At 45.1% G+C, this 18,775-nt stretch overlaps 2 protein-coding genes across 3 annotated transcripts in view; both read right to left on the reverse strand.

The window, feature by feature from the left end:
• The window catches only part of Ston1 (stonin 1), a 46,392-nt gene extending 38,662 nt beyond the window's left edge, over positions 1-7,730 (reverse strand). Inside the window, exon 1 of the mRNA XM_034514300.2 lies at positions 7,533-7,730. The gene's annotated coding sequence lies outside the window, so the exon portion shown is untranslated. The remainder of the gene's footprint in view (positions 1-7,532) is intronic.
• An 8,806-nt stretch (positions 7,731-16,536) lies between these two features.
• Positions 16,537-18,775, reverse strand: part of Ppp1r21 (protein phosphatase 1 regulatory subunit 21) — a 59,138-nt gene continuing 56,899 nt past the window's right edge. For both annotated transcript variants that reach the window (XM_034514023.1, XM_076942459.1), the window contains one exon: positions 16,537-17,241. In XM_034514023.1, coding sequence (XP_034369914.1) covers positions 17,212-17,241 — 30 coding nt within the window. In that variant the 3' untranslated portion in view covers positions 16,537-17,211. The remainder of the gene's footprint in view (positions 17,242-18,775) is intronic.

Genomic DNA, 18,775 nt, shown 5'->3' on the forward strand with positions numbered 1-18,775 from the left:
AAGTACATAAAGAAGAACATTAAACTACAGTCAATATCTATAAGGCCATAAAAGAAAACTGTGAACAACTTTATGGTAATAAATCTAAGAACACAGAACACAGGCTGCACAGACGTCTCAGCAGTTGAGAGCACTTGCTGCTCTTGCAGAGGACCCAGGTTTGGCTCATTACAGTCTGTAACGCCAGGATCAGTGGATCTGATGTCCTCTTCTGGTTTCCGAGGTTTCTTGCTTTGCATGGAGACAAAACATATATACTCACAAAATAAAAAATAATTGATTAAAAAGCTAAAGAGTAAATCTGAAAATGCCTAAGTAGATCATCTTAATAATAATCAAAACTGAATCAAGAAAAAAGGGAAAATCAAATTAATCAATAATCATTCCTAACAATTAATTGTCAGATCAGGACACAGTAACACACATCCATAATCCCAGCACCTGGGAGGTGCAGATAGGAGATTCAGGACTTCAAGGACAACCTTGTTATATAATAGGTTTGAGGCCTCTGTAGAACACATGAGACCTTGTATTAGACAGAAAGAGAGAGAGAGAGAGAAAGAGAGACAGAGACAGACACACACACAGAGACAGACAAACACATACACAGAGAGAGAGAGAAAGAGAGAGAGAGAGACAGAGACAGACACAGAGAGACAGACAGACAAACACATACACACACACAGAGAGAAAGAGAGAGAGAGAAAGAGAGAGAGAGAGAGACAGAGACAGACACACACAGAGAGAGACAGACAGACAAACACATACAGAGAGAGAGAGAGAGAGAGAGAGAGAGAGAGAACATAAAGGTGTCAAAGACTTGATACATGTGCTCTGCATAGGTCACCTAAGTCGTTTTACCTTTTTTGGTGTGAGGGCTTGATTTAGTTTTGGGTTTGGTTTTAGTTTCGATTTTGAACACAGTGTTTCTCTGTTTAAGTCTTGGTTGTCCTGGAACTTGCTCTATAGACCAGGCTGGCATCAAACTCATAGAGATCCACCTGCCTCTACCTCCCAAGTGCTGGAATTAAGGTGTGCACCACCATCCCCTGGCAAGTTTTACCAATTTTTTAAACAACATATAATCTTTATGAATTGTTCAAGAAAAGATGTACATATATACACATATGTTTATTATATATAAATGAGAAAATTTATCCAACTTATTTAATAAGACCAATTTAAAATGGATTTTAAAAACAATATGAGTGAATAAAAAATAAGAATAAGAGAGCAAAAGAAACTTTTTCTTTTAGGTTTTTTGTTTGTTAGTTTTGAGACAATGTCTCATTATATGGCCCTGGCTGTCTATGTGGCCTTGGATATTCTGTAACTTACTATGTAGACCAGACTGGCCTCAAATTTAGAGATCCTTCTGCCTCTGCTCCAACATGGTGGGACTAAAGGTGTCCATACCCAGCCAAAGGAAATTTTAAAACAATTTCACTAATGAACACTTACAAAAATCCTAAATAAGATATCAGCAAATGATGGGCTACAGAATCAAATATTAAATATCTATGTATGTGTACATGTGTTGATACATTTAAATATACTAACTCATATTATCTATTATTATATCAAAAAAGAAATGTCTTCATCTCAAATAATCTGCATAGAAAGCATTTAGAACATATAAAGTAAGTCATTATACAACTTGGAAGAAAACATTAAGAATGTAAGGAAGTCTTTAATTTAATAGAGACAATCTACTAAACCATCAACCCAACTTTGTACTTACTGGATCTTTAAAAGAACACATTAAATCAGGGTGGTGACGCTACACACCTTTAATCCCAGCACTTGGGAGGCAGAGGCAGACAGATCTCCTAGTTAGAGGCCAGCCTGGTCTTCAGAGTGAGTTCCAGGACAGCCAGGACTACACAGAGAAACCCTGTCTGGAAAAATCAAAAACAACAACAACCAAAAAAGAAAGAAAGAGAGGAAGAGAGAAAGAGAGAAAGAAAGAAGGAAAGGAAGGAAGAAAGGAAGGAAGGAAGGAAGGAAGGAAGGAAGGAAGGAAGGAAGGAAGGAAGGATATAGGAGAGCACAAGATGCCTCCATCCCACTGTAGAATGTTATACTTGTGGCCCTACTAAGGTAATAAGACAAAGAAGAGACACAAAAATCTCAAGGGGTACAAGGCAAATTATTGTTGGTTTTTGATTATCTAGAAATTCACAGAAATATTCAGACTGCTAAAGGGGTCAAGTAGAATGACGGATAAGAATGAAAGTTCTAAACTAGTAATATTTCTATTATCCAGAAAACAGAAAATTAGAAAATACAATGGCAAATAGGATGTTATTGAAAATATGGACAAAATACACAGAAAACAATGACTGTGAGAGTCATATGAGATATCTGTAATGACTGTGAGTGTCATATGAGATATCTGTAATGACTGTGAGTGTCATATGAGATATCTGTAATGACTGTGAGTGTCATATGAGATATCTGTAATAGAAATCGCTGTTCCTGATGCTTTGATCCACTGGGGAATCTGTGTGTCCAAATGCTAAAGGTCCTGTCCCCAGTTGGTTCTTGATCGATCAATAAAGATGCCAGTGGTCAATGGCTGAGCAAAGGGAGCTGGGGTGGGGCCCTTGCAGTTGTGAGGGCTAGGACACAGGGGAGCAGACAGAAGACTGCCATGATGTGGTGGGAGACAGATCAGATTTAGAGCTACATGGGAGAGAGCCCACGAGTCATGTAAGAATTCGAATGGGCAGTCACTGGCCACTTCCCCAATTGGGCCTGGAGTAGCAGGGGAGGGTTTAAGGCTGCCCAGCCTCTGAGGCAGCCAAAGTATTTTAAAAATAATGTATGTGTGTGACCAGAAGCCAAAGCGGGTGTATCCCAAACTCACTGACACAAATTGCTAGTTTATCATCTATCTAAATAAAAAATCGACAGGAAAGACCTGAAGAGACAGCACAGATGGTAAAGGAGCTTAGCCTGACAGCCTGACTTGTTTCTGGAACCCTATAAAGGGAGAAAGACCAACTCAACTCTACAAAGTACCTTCCAACAGGCACATCAGTGCTATGACACACATGCCCTCCCCAGCCCCCCAACGCATGCTCGGGGATACACACACATACAGACAAAACCGTGATGATGGTGGTGGTGGTGGTGATTGTGATGATGGTGATAAATCTTTTTTAAGGAGATGGGAAGATCTAATCTTATTTAGATGTCAGTATAAAGCAGGTCTGGGGTGCAAGCCTATAATCCCAGCTACCAAGGAGATTTTAAGGCAGGAAGATTACAAACTCAAGGCCTGCATGGGACACATACAGAGAAAGTTCAAGGCAAAGCTGGGAAATTTAATGAGACCTGGTGTTAAAATAAACAAAAAGGGCTAGTGACATAACTCAGCTATAATGTGTGATGCTTGGGTTCAACTCCCAGAGACTCGGGAAAGTCATCCCTATAAATTAAATGTAATTTTAGTAAAAATCTCAGTAGAAATCTCTATGTCTGTGTGCATGAAAGTAGACAAAAATTGACTTATATAAGCTAACAAAATCCAAAGTGGACAACTATCAGAGTATGAAACTATCAGAGTAATAGTACGAGCAGTTGTCTTCTACTTCCTGACACGTCAGGGGCTGTTCTCTTCTCATTGTGTGTTTTTATGTCACTCAATAATACTTTGGGTGGAACTGTTATTTATATCTTAAGTATGAGACACAGAACAGACATACTTGCAGGTTAGCTGGATACAACTGACTGAAGCCACACCTAGACAGACTCACACGTGAGGAAACCCCCAGGAGCTGTGAGAGAGAAGACAGCCTGCTGAAATGGTGGTCCTTTGCCGTCCTAAGGAGCAGCGATAGGTTTTCAGAGACGATAACATCACACCTCCCACGTGGTTTTTGGTTTTGGTTTTTTGGTTGTTTGGTTGTTTGTTTGTTTGCATGGAGTTCTTCATTTGTGAATGATAGCAAACTAAGGATACTTTCAGAAACATAAGTTTTTAAAAATTTACCAAGGAGCCTGTTTAAGAGAGCTTCAAGTAATCCCAGAACAAAAGTTCCCCTCTAACCCTAGTGTCTGAATCTCCCCAGTGAAAAAAACAACAGATCTTACCTCAGAGAGTTTTAAAGTGAAATACTCCATGTGGGTGTTTAACACTTGTCGAATGTTAGCTATCATTACTGTCAAAAGCTGAGGAGCCTTGGCCGGCACAAAGAAAAGCTAGAGCAACTATAATCCCCGAGTCCATTTCAAAGCATAGCATTTCAGTTGCCACGGGTATTTCACAGTGAAAGGATGGTGCTTTCTAATCCACAACTTGCTACTTAAACCCACCCCTGCTCGCTAAGCATCTCCTATGTAACTCAGTATTCTGTACAGCGTAGCATTTAAAGGGCACATACCGTTCCTCTGGGTGAGTTTACTTCTGACCACCCCTACCCTCTTGCCTTTTGATGGAGGTCGCCCACCTTCTGTATTTCTAACCCATTTGACACAGCCAGATGGTGGCTGACTTCCTTCTGGCTGTGAGGAGATGTGACTCCACTTCACATCCAACCTGACCCTGAGGTCAGGGACCCTTCTGTGGTCTTCTGACATCTCCAGCATCCTGTGCGGCCCATGGTTATCTCACCTTTGCTGCTGGATGTGTGGCCGACTGTTCTGTTTGACTAGATTCAGTCCGTCATGGGTGCAGAAGGGCACACTGCCAGAGAGGCAGTTGTTTTCCAAACAGTATAAGGTTGGCTTCCAGGGCATTAAACTCACGATTAGAAATTCTTGGGAACAGGAAGAGACTGAAGATTCTTATCAGGACGCATTGTTTGTCTAGGGAATGAGTACTTGTCTAGGGAATTCAGTACTTGAGGACTTGAAGTTAAATGAAGGATATCCAACACTCTAAGAGGTTAGGAGACCACTGACAAAGCCTTCCTGACTGATACAAATGTGGGACGGTCAAGCTGGACAGAAGTCACACATCCTGTTTAAAGCAAGTCCCTGCTCCTCATCTTCAATGAATTCAGTTTTTAAAATATTTTTTACTGTATTGTCTTTCACAATGCCTACATAGATAAAATGTACTTTGATCATCATCCCCCTCCTTGTCCTCTTACACCTTCTCCTCCCTCTGCCCGTCTTCCCAAGTGCTACCACCCGTGTGTGTGTGTGTGTGTGTGTGTGTGTGTGTGTGTGTGTGTGTGTGTGTTCTGTTACACTTCATCATGATTGCTTGTTTTAGCATGGGTAGGGGGTGCCCTTACTAAACTTACCAATAACTGCACCACTGAGGAATACCCCCTAGAGATCACTGATTATCCGAAGCTCATCAAGGAAGGGCAGGGCCTTCGGAGCCCCTCCCTGATCCTTAATAGACTGGTGATGGGCCCAGTTCTGTGCAGCTAGCCTTACTGTATTCATGTAAGTGTTCTTAGCACACCTTCCATCCTTCAGTTCTTCCTTTCTGTCTTCCCCGTCTTCTGCCGTGTCCCTGAGTCTCGCAGAGACTGATGCAGATGTCTCATGGATAGTCACTTATCCTCAGTGTACTAAAAGCAATTACGAGTCTCTGGAAGTTCTTTTAAATCTTTATTTATACCCTGACCTGTCTTAAAGCGTTGTCTGCAACCTGTGCTATGTTGTTTGTACAGAGAATAGCCCAAGCTTCTCAGATCATGTCTACCTTAGGGGCTAAATGAAGGCCCTGAATACAGACAGGTCCCCAGCACCCACCTATAGCAGCAACTTGGCAAGAACTACGCATGCCTGGGCAGAAGCAGGATGCTTGCTGGGGTTTGCCAGTCTGTGAGCTCCAGGTTCAGTGAGAGACCCTGTCTCAAGGGAATAAGAAGGGATTGAGCAAGATATGCACCGTCCTCCTCTACCCTCCATAGGTGTGTGCACACATACACACCATGCATCCAAAACACCCTCAAGAAGCAAACAGAAGTCTGTACTGTGCTGTGCCCACTGCAGTTGCCCTCACACAGAGCAGCTCAGGTGAGGCCCTGGCTACCTCCAGCTGCTCTGATTCCTAGTGAGCGATGAGCAGACATTCAACCTCACTCAATCTCTAAAACACAGCGACAATAAAAACGACTCCAGACTCCATCTGTGTAGTTCCATGTGAAAATCAGCAGCCTGTCTGGAAGAGCCCAGAGAATCAAGCCTGTCATGGAAACATTGATTCAGCCATAATGAGACCCGACATACAAACCACAAATGAACTACACAGCCCTTTCACCCAATCAGAACCCCGCGGAAGCCACAGCCGCAGGGTTAAAGTAAGTGCCCTTTTTGTCTGTGGCCCTCACTCCAGCCTCCTCCTTCACTCTCTCACTTGTCTGCACCTCCTGCTTAGGGGAGAGAAAGTGCAAACCTGCAACAGGGAGCCCTGCAGATGGGGGGCTGGGGAGGTGACAACAGCCTTCCTGCCCAAGCATGTGGAGCAAATTAAAGCCTCCAGCCTGGGGGAGGTTGTAATAGCGGGTTAGAGGAGCCTAAAAAAAACTAAACTAAACTAACACAGTTGAGTAAAGACCGAAATCTTCACTTTCCAAAGATCAGCTTCTGCACAGAGTTTTTATTTATCGTTAGTCGCTTTTGTGTTTGTTCGTTTACGTGTCCGCAGTGGAGTAGGGATAGACTGCCACGAGTGGAATGTGGAGAACAATGTCGGGAGTGGTTTTCTCCCATTTAGATCCTCAGGAATTGAACTCAAGTCTCAAGTCGTCACGGTTTGGCAGCAATCGCCTTTACCCCCTAAGCCATCTCACCGACCCTGAACAACAACAACAAAAAAAGGTTTTGTTTTTGTTTTTTGTTCTGTTTTGGCTAGATTTCTATTTTTCTTCATGAGTTTTACTATCTAATTAGGTTAACTGTCATTGGTGGGGGCCATACAGTTGGAAAGAATACCCAGACCATAGATAACTAGAGATCAAGGATGGGCGCTAACCAAGTCCTGTAAAGCAATATAGTCTCAACCCCTTCTGCATCCACAAAGTCCACATGCCAAATCCCGGCGCTTGCCATTCCTGCAGCAAATACTGGGGCAGAGTGTGCGGACGCCTGTGCGTGATACCTTGGCCTGACTGGCTCGGCCTGGCTAGTCATCACTGAGGGAAAAAGGGGGATGGATGGAGGTGAACCAGAGGTGGGAGGAGACAGGAACTCCAAGGACAGGAGCCAGGAAGACTGCAGGAGTAGGGGTGGGGGTCGTAGGTGTGGGGATCCGATCTGCCCTGAACCACAGGGGCTGGCGCCCAGGTCTGGGTGGCGGTGACCACGCGTGGGCCCCTACAGCCCCGGCCCCGTCCTGCCCACGAACTTGACTGTCCCGTGCAGTTGTTCTTTTCTTTCTTTGCAATCAGGCCGGGGGCAGAGAGAAGCCGGCGGGGCCCACCCTCTCGCCGGCATGGGACGCCCGTCGGGAGTAAAGGAGATGTCCTCTGCCCCCGCCCTCAAACTCCAGAGAATCGGAGCGACCCCACCCTGGAGACGGGCTCCCCCAAGCCTTCTTGGGCCTGTCCCTGGGGTTGATCACTCACGGGCAGCGCGGCTGGGGCTCCGACTCTGGCCACGGCCATCCACACAGGGAAGAGGAGAGGGGAGGAACGAGAGGGAAGAGAGGAGGGAGGGAGAAGGGGGAGGAGGGCCCGGGCGACGCGGGGTGGGGAGGGTGCACCACGCCGGCATTCCTTTAGTCCCCGCCCCTCTTCCTCTGCGGGATCCTCCCTTCTTGTTTCTTCAACCTCCGTCCCCCAAAGTTTTTTTCTGGTGTAAGATTGGACATTCATTCGCTTTCCCTCAGGAATCAGCTGTCTCGGGCTGTAGTCCCTAAAAAGGAAGCTGGAAAGAGGTCACCAAATTATTTTGGATGCCTCTACGAGGGCCTGCTTTTTTCCTTTTAAAGTGGAACCAACGGGATCCACAGCGAAATATGGTTGGTGATGCTGAAAATCCTCCTTCCTTGAAGAAGTCCACACTCATCTGGCGCACAGATGATCAGGTTAAGGACTGAGTTGTGTGCGAAAACAGGAATACCACAGTGCCTCAGGCGTGGGTCTTGGAGAGCACACGAGGGATGTGGAAGAGGAGGCATCTTCCCCAGCTGGTTTCCAATGTAGTTCCCACGCACCCCACCGCCCACTACCACCACCGCTTCCGTCAGAACAGGTGGCCCTCAGCACATCTTGTCTACTTTTTCAAGAGAGAATGAACCAGTCACAACAACAGCGGAGGTAAGGCGCCCTTTTCCTAGAAGGACTCGGAATCCCAGAATGGAGATGGGGTTGGACTGGCTAGGGTGTGCAGGAAGAGGACATTCCAGGCCCCGGGGGAGTCTGGAGTATTTAGGAGACGTGTGGAAATGATCAAGAGTGTGAAGCATAAAAGAAATCATGAAGATTTTAAGCAGAGTCTTTTGATTCCAGTGAATTGTCACTCTTGTATTTCCCAGCATGGACACCCAGTGCACCTCGAAGTGAATCCCCGTGGTGTCAGAAAGATAGCTGAGAAATACTGTTTAGTAGTGTGCTAGAAGAACTGCATGGGAGGAGATCAGGTGTGCATGTTAGGAGAGTGCTGAACAAACACCTCAAGCTGAGGGCTGGGCTGGCAGGTGAGAGGAAGCTGGAAGTCAAGTGAGGCATCTCCCTGAATTCACACAGCAGTGCTTTCCTCACTGTAGTCTTTGCAGCCTTGGAGAACCTGGTAAAATGGGAAAGACATTCAAGTAGTCTGTCCAACCACCAGGATTTAGGGAGGAAATGGAGCTCCAGAGAGGGCACAAATGTGCCTCATATCACACAATTAGGCACACTTGGGATAATGTTATTTTCTGGTAAGATTTCTAATTGTGTTTATGCTTAGAGCACAACACTAACAAAACTAAGCAAATCAACAGAACTCCTCGCCTCCCTGTCTCCTCTTATTGCATCCTAGTAATTGCCAGGATCTGAGGCTTGGCAAGTGAGAACACAGGGCATAGATAGTAAAACATTAGTAACTTGAGGTGGGGGCAGGAATTCGTATTGGAGAAAACAGGGGCTGGTTGGCCTTCTAGAAGGGGAGGGGAGGGGAGGGGAGGGGAGGGGAGGGGAGGGGAGGGGAGGGGAGGGGAGGGGAGGGGAGGGGAGGGGAGGGGAGGGGGGAGGGGAGGGGGGAGGGGAGGGGAGGGGAGGGGAGGGGAGGGGAGGGGAGGGGAGGGGAGGGGAGGGGAGGGGAAAGTGAAGAGCAAAGGGGGCAGAAGAGAGGGGAGGAAGAAGACAGGGTCTGACTAGGAAAGACTCAGTGGTACTTGTCTACCACACAAAGCCTGGTGTTTGGTCGCTACCACCCTGTTTTGTGTGTGTCTGTGTGTGTGTGTGTGTGTGTGTGTGTGTGTGTGTGTTCAAAGAGGCCAGAAAAGGCCCTGGTGACGGAGTTACAAGCAGTTGTGAGCTCCCCAACATGGGTGCTGAGAACCAAATTCCAGTCCTGTCAGAACAACACAGTGCTTATAAGCACAGAGTCACCTCTCTAGCCCAGAGCACCAGGTTTAAATAAAAACAAACAAGCAAAACCAAAACACAACGGAGGCTGAGTCGCTGTCCCTGTGTCCCTTGTGTCTCTTCTAGTGTATTGGAGGGGACAGTCTGTCTCAGAAACACCACAGCTAACAGAAGAGGCACACAGAAAACAACACACTTGGGAAAGTTACTGCCTCTGCAACGGCTTTCTGAGAGCAGCTTTTAAATTACATCATCTTTGAAATAAGCTGGATAGCCTTAATTAGTAAGGTAGCTGTGTTGGTGAAAGAAATCTCATGGAAATGTTGACACTTTCTGGGGAGCAAACAGACATGAAACTCTCTGAAGATGACTCCAGTTAACTGAAAACTGCTTCCTCTTTTACCTTGGAGTGGTTCTGACCTGTGGTGATCCTGCGTCACTCTGGAGATTGCCATGTTGGCAGATCTTTTCTTCTTTCTGGCCTGTTTGAATACACTTATCTCCATAGGATTCTCTCTGACAAAGTCCTTTTGTATTAAAATCTGGTGGTAAGAAGCTTAGCCTATCCTCACCTAAGTCACCGAAGGCACACACCACCTGGGCCCCAGTTTTATTTCAGACACTTGGCTTGTTGCACACAGACCCTCGAGGACACCTCTCTCCTTTCACTCTCAGCTTTCCTTTTCCCAACAGCCTTTTCACGGAAACCACTGAGAACTTTCAAGGAGGTCTCTGAATTCACACAGCAGTGGAATTCTGTTTTAAACATCTCTGGTATTGACTTTGTGACCTTGGAAAACCTGGTAAATGAAAAAGATATTGAAGTAGCCTATCCAATCACCAGGATTCAAAGAATTCAGGATTCAGTATCATTTTGAGATCCCCAAAGTTTCTGTGGCTAGGACCTGGTACATACATCAGAACTAGTCAGCCAAAGCTATTAGGATCCGCATACCTTCAAGAGGACGGCAAGGCTTGGTCTCAAATGGTTAATGAGGTCACTATTCCTCTCTCAAACTTTACAGCAATAGTCTCTATTTAGATGACAAGAACCATCCAAGACAATGTGATGGCTTTGGGGAAAACTATTAATAAAACGAAAACCACCCAGAACACAGACATTTCACATGCATGAAGCATTCTGAGATGAGCTAAGTAGCGTTTCTAAGTCCTTTTCTGGGGAAATTCAAATACACTTCAGATGGGAATTTCCTGAGCTAAAAGCCCACATCTTCACTGAGAGTGCCAACCAAAAGCAACCATATTGATTCCAATCAGCCATGGAGTGACAGTCTTATATCATAAAGATGACACTCCTGGCATGCCTTGAGCTACACTGGCTGGTGGCTACAGCTGGTCCAGGGCCCATGCCTAGGAAGTATCTGATGAGCATCTATTGACTGCCTTCTATGTACAAGATACACTGCTCAACAACCACAGTCAGAGTCTAGGACTGCTCCCCGCCTCCAGCCCCTGTGCTATTGGGGTAGATGACATGCATTAAAACACAATGGGAAAACAGTCCAATTCGCTCAACTAAAGAGGCAACCTAAAGAAATATAGGAAAGCCTAATGATGCATGCCGATAGCACTCAGGAGCTGAGGAAGGAAGACTGTGACTTCAGGACCTAGCAAGGAGGAGGAAAGGTGGGGGAGTGGGAGGGAGGGAGGCAGGCAGGGCAAGGGAGACTATTTTTTTAGTAGTTGAACAGGATGTTACTGACATTGTATTGTCTAGATTATGCTGTTTCTACTCTTGGGCCTCAAAGATCTCCCTCCTGGGCCAGCCATTCCACTGTACTCCTGTTGTTTCAGAAAGGATTGGGGTGGAGTTTGGGAATTATTAAAGCCCCCAGCAAAATAAACAGTGAGGTTTCAATTAGGGAGTTGCCTTTCCAGGCCCCTCTACTGATAGGCGCCACTGTGCTTCTTCTGCTAAGTTTTCCTAGTCTTTTTATGGAAGAGCTGTTCAAAAGTTCTCTTGCTTTTTCTGCCAAGAATTTAGAAGAACAGAATTGCCAGCTAGCCTCCTAATTTGGAGCTAATTACTAAACTGCTCAGAAATGTAAGTCAGAGGAGTCGGCTTGCTGACAGCCTTCCCATTCATCACTATGGTACCTGAGGACACAGCTCTCAGCAGAGGACAGAAACTTCCTCTCCGTGCAAAAACTGGATGACCCTCACTGGTGTGGTCCTCAAATGTTTTCTCAGTATCATCTCCATCTATGGTATCTCTTCAGGTTAAAGTTATGGAGCAGCTTGAGGCCTTAATTAAGAGTGGGGAGGGCTGGAGAGATGGCTGAGCAGTTAAGAGCACTTGTCTCTCTTGCAGAGGACAGTGGTTCAGTTTCTAGCACTGACATAGTTGCTCACAAGCATCCATAACTCCAGTTCCAGGGAATCAGCTCTCTTCTGATCTCCATGGCACCAAACAAGTCACAGTGTGCATATATAAATGCAGGCTAAACCTCATGTGCAAAAAATCAAATAAATACATCTAAAAATTACTATTTTTAAAGACCAGAGCCAACCACAAAAGATAATGCTGCATAAAATACAACTAAATCACACACCTTATTCTGTTTGAGGATTTTTACAGTAGAGGTTTTCAATCAACTGAAGAAAGCTTTTGGTTGCTCTCATTTGATGGCTTCAAGCTAGTTGTTTCCTGTTGTTTTAATGTGCTTGCAGATGCTATGGCTCAGGGTTTTTTTTTTTTTTTTTTTTTTTTTTTTTTTTTTTTTTTTTGGTTTGTTAGTTTTTGTTATTGTTGGTTTTTTGTTTTTAATGCAAATGCTAGCTATTCATGTCTTGCAGTGACTAAATACTTGGCAGAAAAACCTCAAGGGAGGAAAGCTTTACTTTGGCTAATGGGTTTGAGGAGATGTCAGACCATCCGGAAGGGAAGGTACATCAGGAGAGTATGTGCCAGGGTGGTTCACTTCTCTGTGGTCCAAGAAGCAGGCTGGATGGTGGACAATATAACCCAGTGACCTACTTCCACCAGGTAGTCCTTATACCTAAAGATTCTAGTCTTCAAAATAGTTCACAGGATGGGCCTGCATTGAAAGCATGACCCTGTGAAGGGTGTTTCAGATATTAACCATGACAATGGACAAGGAATTAGAAGTAGCCACGTTATAAGTCACGTCAGTTTACCTAACAGTGTCTTACCACCTCACCAAAAGCAACAGCTCTGTGTGGAGAACTGAAAGTTCTTGGGATACAGAACAAACTATTTCTTGTCAGTATGGCTCTCACATGCTTGCCCAGTTGTTATCTGCCAACGATGTTGCTATCTTCACATTAAATCCCATTTTACATGGCAACCCAGTATGTCAGCTTTATGAGCCAGCAGCACCATGCCTGACAACTTAATGAAGGGGTGATGTTGACAAACGACAATTCATATTCACCAAACAGTGAGACGTGTTCATCAGTCTCTCAAGCTGTGTTTGAAGGCTCTTTCTCCATGCTTCCAATTCCAGTTTTCAGTGTGCACAGTGCCTCTAAGCATCAGTGACCAGGTAATGAGGTAACGGACCTCCCTTTACCACTGGACAGTCTTTCTGGTTTTCCCATTGGAATTTCTTATCTCATATTTTATTTTTTATTAAAAACATATGTTTATTAAATAAGAGTGGGAATAAGTACATTTCTAAATTGTTTCTTTTTTTCATTTAAGGACACATGTCTGTCTCTGTGTGTGGGTGTGTGCTCATGAGAATGATGCCCAGAGTCCAGAACATGGTGTCAGGTCCCCTGAAGCTGAAGTTACAGGTGGTGAGCTACTGAAGTGGGTGCTAGGAATTGAAAATTCAGTTTTCTGCAAGAACAGAAACTACCCCTAATTACTAAGCCACCTCCCCAGCCCCATGAATAGGTTAAAATGTTAGAAATGAAATTTCTATTAAGAGATGTGTGGTTTTTTTTTATCTACTTCCTGGTTTCTCAAGTTTTTCAACAATATGCATATAATACATAATCGAGAAAAAATAGGAAATGTCATTTTAATAAGTTCTCCAGAAGTCAGTCTTGTTGTTTATGGCTTTCCGTGTGTGTGTGTGTGTGTGTGTGTGTGTGTGTGTGTTGTGTGCCCCAGTCACTATCTGCTGAGGGTGAGAATCTTTTCTCCTTCTGTTCACATCTCTAGATGCAACAGAGGACATTTTTGAGAGGGGGCCAAAGTGGTAAGCAGAGGGCTGCCATGAGAAGGGTTTCTGGAATTGAGGGAGGATGAGAGACAGTGACTACCCACAAAGTGAAGTAGAGAACAGCAGATCTGCTGGACAGGCAGTGACCAAGACAGCACCCAGTGAGTCAGTCAGGAGGCTCCTTGATATAAAGTCTCATATGTTTTCCTTAATATGGAGGCTCAAATGTTGCCTAGCCTGACCTTAAAGTCCTGGACCCAAACGCTTCTCTGCCTCAGCCCCCGGTAGCTGGGACTCAAGTGCATGCCATCACACCACAGCTTGAGATGGCTTGAAGATGAGTTGGCTGAATGCCCAACTGGACTGGGCTTCACTGAAAGGAGGATTACATACCTGGAGAAAAGCTCTGGAGAAATGCTTGGGAACAGATTAGTGCACCACAAGCAATACTTGTTTGTTTGCTTGTTTTTAAAGGTTGTTGTTGGTTCCAGAGACAACTATGTATGAAAGAAGTCATATATTATGTGACTTGGATAACCATGTACACTTGAACAGTAGTCATAGGGAAGTTTATATTGAGTATCAACATGATCAAATGTTGAAGTAACCGATTTAAGGAGACAGTATTGTGTGAGTGGCAGGGCAGGGAGGCACGAGAAACATCTCCCAAGGGCAGAGCCAGTGCCCAGCAGGAAAAGCACAGGGAAGTACAAACTATTTGGGAAGATAAAGAGCAAACCAGTGAGCAGAAGTGGTTTTCTCTCTACAGAGCAGGAAGTATGTGGAGGGTTAGGGGACTTTTTTTTTTTTTTTTTTTTTTTGTTCGTTTTTCCTCAGTAACATGTATTTTAGAATAGCCTGACTCAATCTGAAGTCCATAGCTTTGATTAAAGTACAGACAGCTTGGGAGCTAGAGAGATGGCTCAGAGGTTAAGAGTACTGGGCCTCGTTCAGTTTCCATACCCAGCTCAGCTCAGCTCAGCTCAGCTCAGCTCAGCTCATAACTGCCTGTGTCTCCAGGTCCAGAAGATACCTCTGGCCTCCTGCACCCATGCACATCCTATCAGACACACAGAGAGACAGACACATAATTAAAAGTAATAAAAATATCTTCAAAAACGAAATACAAACAACTTTGTATTTGTATGGAGGAAAAGCAGCCTCTATGTATTACGTTGTTTCTTGATCTGAGACAATCCCAGGACAGGATGAGAACAAAAGGCTGTCATGGTTGTCTCCAGGCAGCTGATGGAACTGTTCACCCCCAGCACACTACACACACACACACACACACACTTCTCAGCACCCGCGCACACACATGCTCCCTGCACTGAACGGTCGTATAAGATAGGTCCAGAAATCAGTGCTTATGTCACTCACAACATGTGCAGAACTAATGCACTCAAATGAAACAGCCCAGCCTTAAAACAATCCAAGAACAAGTGTGTGCACAGAGGAGAAAACAAGAGTAGCCAAGTATTTCTAAAACTTGATAGGCATGAAGCTGTTCTCTTCATGTCTGTTGTGATGGTTTGTATACGCTTGGCCCAGGGAGTGGCACTATTAGCAGGTGTGGCCTTGTTGGAGTAGGTGTGTTATTCTGGGTGTGGGCTTTAATACCCTTGTCCTAGCTGCCTGGAAGTCTTCTGCTGGCAGCCTTCAGATAAAGATGTAGAATTCTCAGCTCCTCCTGCATCATGCCTGCCTGGGTGCTACCATGCTCCTGCCTCAGTGAATGGACTGGACTTCTGAACCTGTAAGCTAGCCCCAATTAAATGCTATCCTTTTATAAGACTTGCCTTGGTCATGGTGCCTGTTTCACAGCAGTAAAACCCTAAGATGTGTATATTTCAAGACTTTCATAATAAGTGATGCCAACCAAGTTAATGGCATAAATACACTCAACTTGTTTTAATAGTTGGTAAAGTTGGTATAGGAGAAAATATGCATTTAAAAAAAAAAGTCAGGGGGTTGGAGAGGTGACTCAGTGATTAAGACCACTTACTGCTCTTGCAGAAGACCCGGCCTCAATTCCCAACACCAACACAACACTTTACAACAGGCTGTAACTCCGATTCCAAGTGACCCAATGCCCTCTTTCAGCCTCTCCAGGCACCAGGCACATGGGTGGTGCATGGATATACAAACCTATAGGCAAAGCAGTAATACACAGAAAAAGTCATGCCAAGGGCTGGAGAGCTAGTGGCAGTTAAGAGTGGTTGCTGCCCTTGCACAGCCCGGCTGGCTCCCAGCAACAGCTGGCTCACAACCACCTAAAGCTCCAGCCCCAGGGAGCCTACACCTCTGGCTTCTACAGGCACCTGCTCTCATATGTATATAAACACATAGATAATTTTTTAAAAGAAACTTTCTTAAAAAGAAAAAAATGATGCCAAAGGGAATACTGTATCCAGCTTTGAAAGGAATCTAAGACGCTAGCCAGTAGTTTACAGGCTTCTGAATGAAGGTGTGAAAGGGGAGACCAGATGAAGTCAGAGTTCCTGAGAAATGTAATAGTTTACCCTCCAGATACAAAGCACCTGGAGTGGGATCCAAGGGCCTCTTGGTGAGCAGGCTCAGGCCAGGCTGCCTCAGCCCTCTAAGCCTCAGTTTTCTCTGGGCAGGACAGTGATAAGCAAGTGAGCACTAAGCACAGCTTATGGCCTTGGGAGTAGGGTGCAGGGAAAGAGAGGCACCCTGGGGTTTGCAGGGAAACCACTTGTTTACCACAGTCCAGGAAGAGCTGAAAGGGTTTAGGGTCCTTGATTGAAGAGTGGCTCCCAGCAAAAGCCAAGGGTCTCCTACAGGCTTAACTGTGTGCAGTTGCTCAGCTGGGAAGGTCACTTCTAAATCGGCTGGGACTGGATGCATTTCAGTGTCTTTCATCACAGACACAGACTGAGAGGTTCATGTGGGTATGAATTTATTGACAGAATTTCCTTTAGCAATTATTTGAACACAGAGAGTGTACTGTACAGCTGCAGACATCACAGCAAACCCACAGGTTCTAAAAGGCTGTAAGGCTTGTCACCTCCAAGGGACAGACGGAGGGGGAGGGAAAGGGGTGGAGAGGGCAACAGAGAGAATCTTTTAAAAGGAATCTGAGATGTCTTTCAATTTTCAATTATAAGAAGAAATGACAATGACAATACAGGAAGTAATGACATCTGACAATTTAAGCATTTTATCCAGAAACATATATCTATTCCATAGATACCAAATCCATTACCATATAATTGAGTTTGAAAATATACAAAATATTTGTTGTTCTTACATACTGAAATTAAATCCTAATTTTAAAAAGTGCACAGTAAAAACAGCGTAAGTAAACCTACAATATCCATGGGTATGTCTACTGTTTTCCAATTGACTGTCAACATGAAATTCTGTATTTGCCTCGCTGTTTACAAATATACTTCAAATGTCTCAAGGTCACAGACAACACTGGCTAGTCTACTAAGTCCAACAGCACATGGCTTCCCAGCAGCCACCAGCACTGGTTGTGGAGTCTGGCTCGAGTCTCCGGGCAGCAGCTGCAGCCGATCTGGAGGGAACGGTCACTGGCCAGCCTAGGTCATCAACTACCGACTCCTGTTCTTCTTAGAATTTCCCTGTGCAAAGAAAAGTGCCCACCATAAGAACACAAGTTTCAGAAGTGTTCTCACAGCTTAGAAAGCAAGCTGCCAGGGTCCGTGCTGTCCTGCGGACCACTGTGGCTTCCTATATGGAGAACAGCTGGCAGACACCCGGCACGGCAGCTGTTAGTCAGTAATCAAAAAGTGTTTATTACTTTTGACTCTCCCCGCTCCCAACTTCCAGACCCAATCTCTCCCAGGACCAACAGTAGAGACAGAAAAGCAAGTGACTACCCAGTTTACCAAAATACCCTTTCTTATGAAAGTTCATGAATTTTTTCTGTTGTTTAAACAGGTTTTGGAGCAGGATTCTCGCCCGTTCTAATGCATCCCTTTAATACAGTAGTTCCTCATGGAATGGTGACCCCCAACCAAAACATTATTTTTTGTTACAACTTCATAACTGTAATTCTCATACTGTCATGAATTATAATGTAAATATCTGTGTTTTCCAATGGTCTGAGGTGACCCCTGTGAAAGGGTCATTCAACCCCCATCCCCACCCAAAGGGGTCAAAACCCACAGGTTGAAAACTACTGTTTTAGAGCTTGGAGTGGTGGCACAGAACTCTCTCTCACAGGATGGTTTCACAAAGTTCTCTTCTCTTTGGAGAGGCTCACTTCTTACGACTACATTCTATTTATAAGTCTGTAAATGATGAAGTCCATACACTATTTCTTCCCATGAATGGGCAACATTTGCAGAGTACAGACACGCAGAGCAAGATCTGACACACACAGTAGAGACTGCACTCAGCATCCCGTAGATAAGTGCTCACTCAGCACATGAGGACACCACAGCAGTATAAGCGACCAGGGGCGGGTGCTGGACAGTTTATATCAAGTTGATACAGCTACAGTCATCTGAAAGGAGGGAACATCAATTTAAAACTTGCCTCCATAAGATCAGGCTGCAGGCAGGCCCATCCGGTATGTTCTAGATTAGTGACTGATGGAGGAGGGCTCTGCCCATGGTGGGTGGGGCCACTCTTGGGCTGGTCCTGGGGTCTACGAGAAAGTAGGCTGAGCAAGCCAGGAGGAGCAAGCCAGTAAGCAGCACCCCTCCGCGGCCTCTGCATCAGCTCCTGCCTCCAGATTCCTACCATGTTTGAGTTCCTGTCCTGGCTTCCTTCCGTGATGAGCAGCAGTGAGGACGCATGAGCCAAAGCTGCGTTTGATGCTTCACTGCAGCAGCAGACACCCTGAATAAGATGAGCAGGAAGCAAAACCCAGGGCTGACAGAGTGGCCCAAGAATGATATATTTCTACTATGACTAGAAATATAACCAAGTGATAAGAGTAAGGGGAGGTATTCACAGAAAGGAGCCTGCCCACTCTGTACTCCCTGCCTCCAAGGTGGCTGGTAACAGCACAGAGATGGCCCAGAGAAGCAGGGTTAACATGTCCCTACACAGGGAGAAGTCAGTGAATATCCTGAACTGATGCTGAGAAGTGTTATGTAATGCACAGTACACTCCTTCAGTGGAGAACACAGTATATTCTCCAAGGAG

The sequence above is a fragment of the Arvicanthis niloticus genome, chromosome 11 (assembly GCF_011762505.2).
Source record: "Arvicanthis niloticus isolate mArvNil1 chromosome 11, mArvNil1.pat.X, whole genome shotgun sequence".
Taxonomy (NCBI): domain Eukaryota; kingdom Metazoa; phylum Chordata; class Mammalia; order Rodentia; family Muridae; genus Arvicanthis; species Arvicanthis niloticus.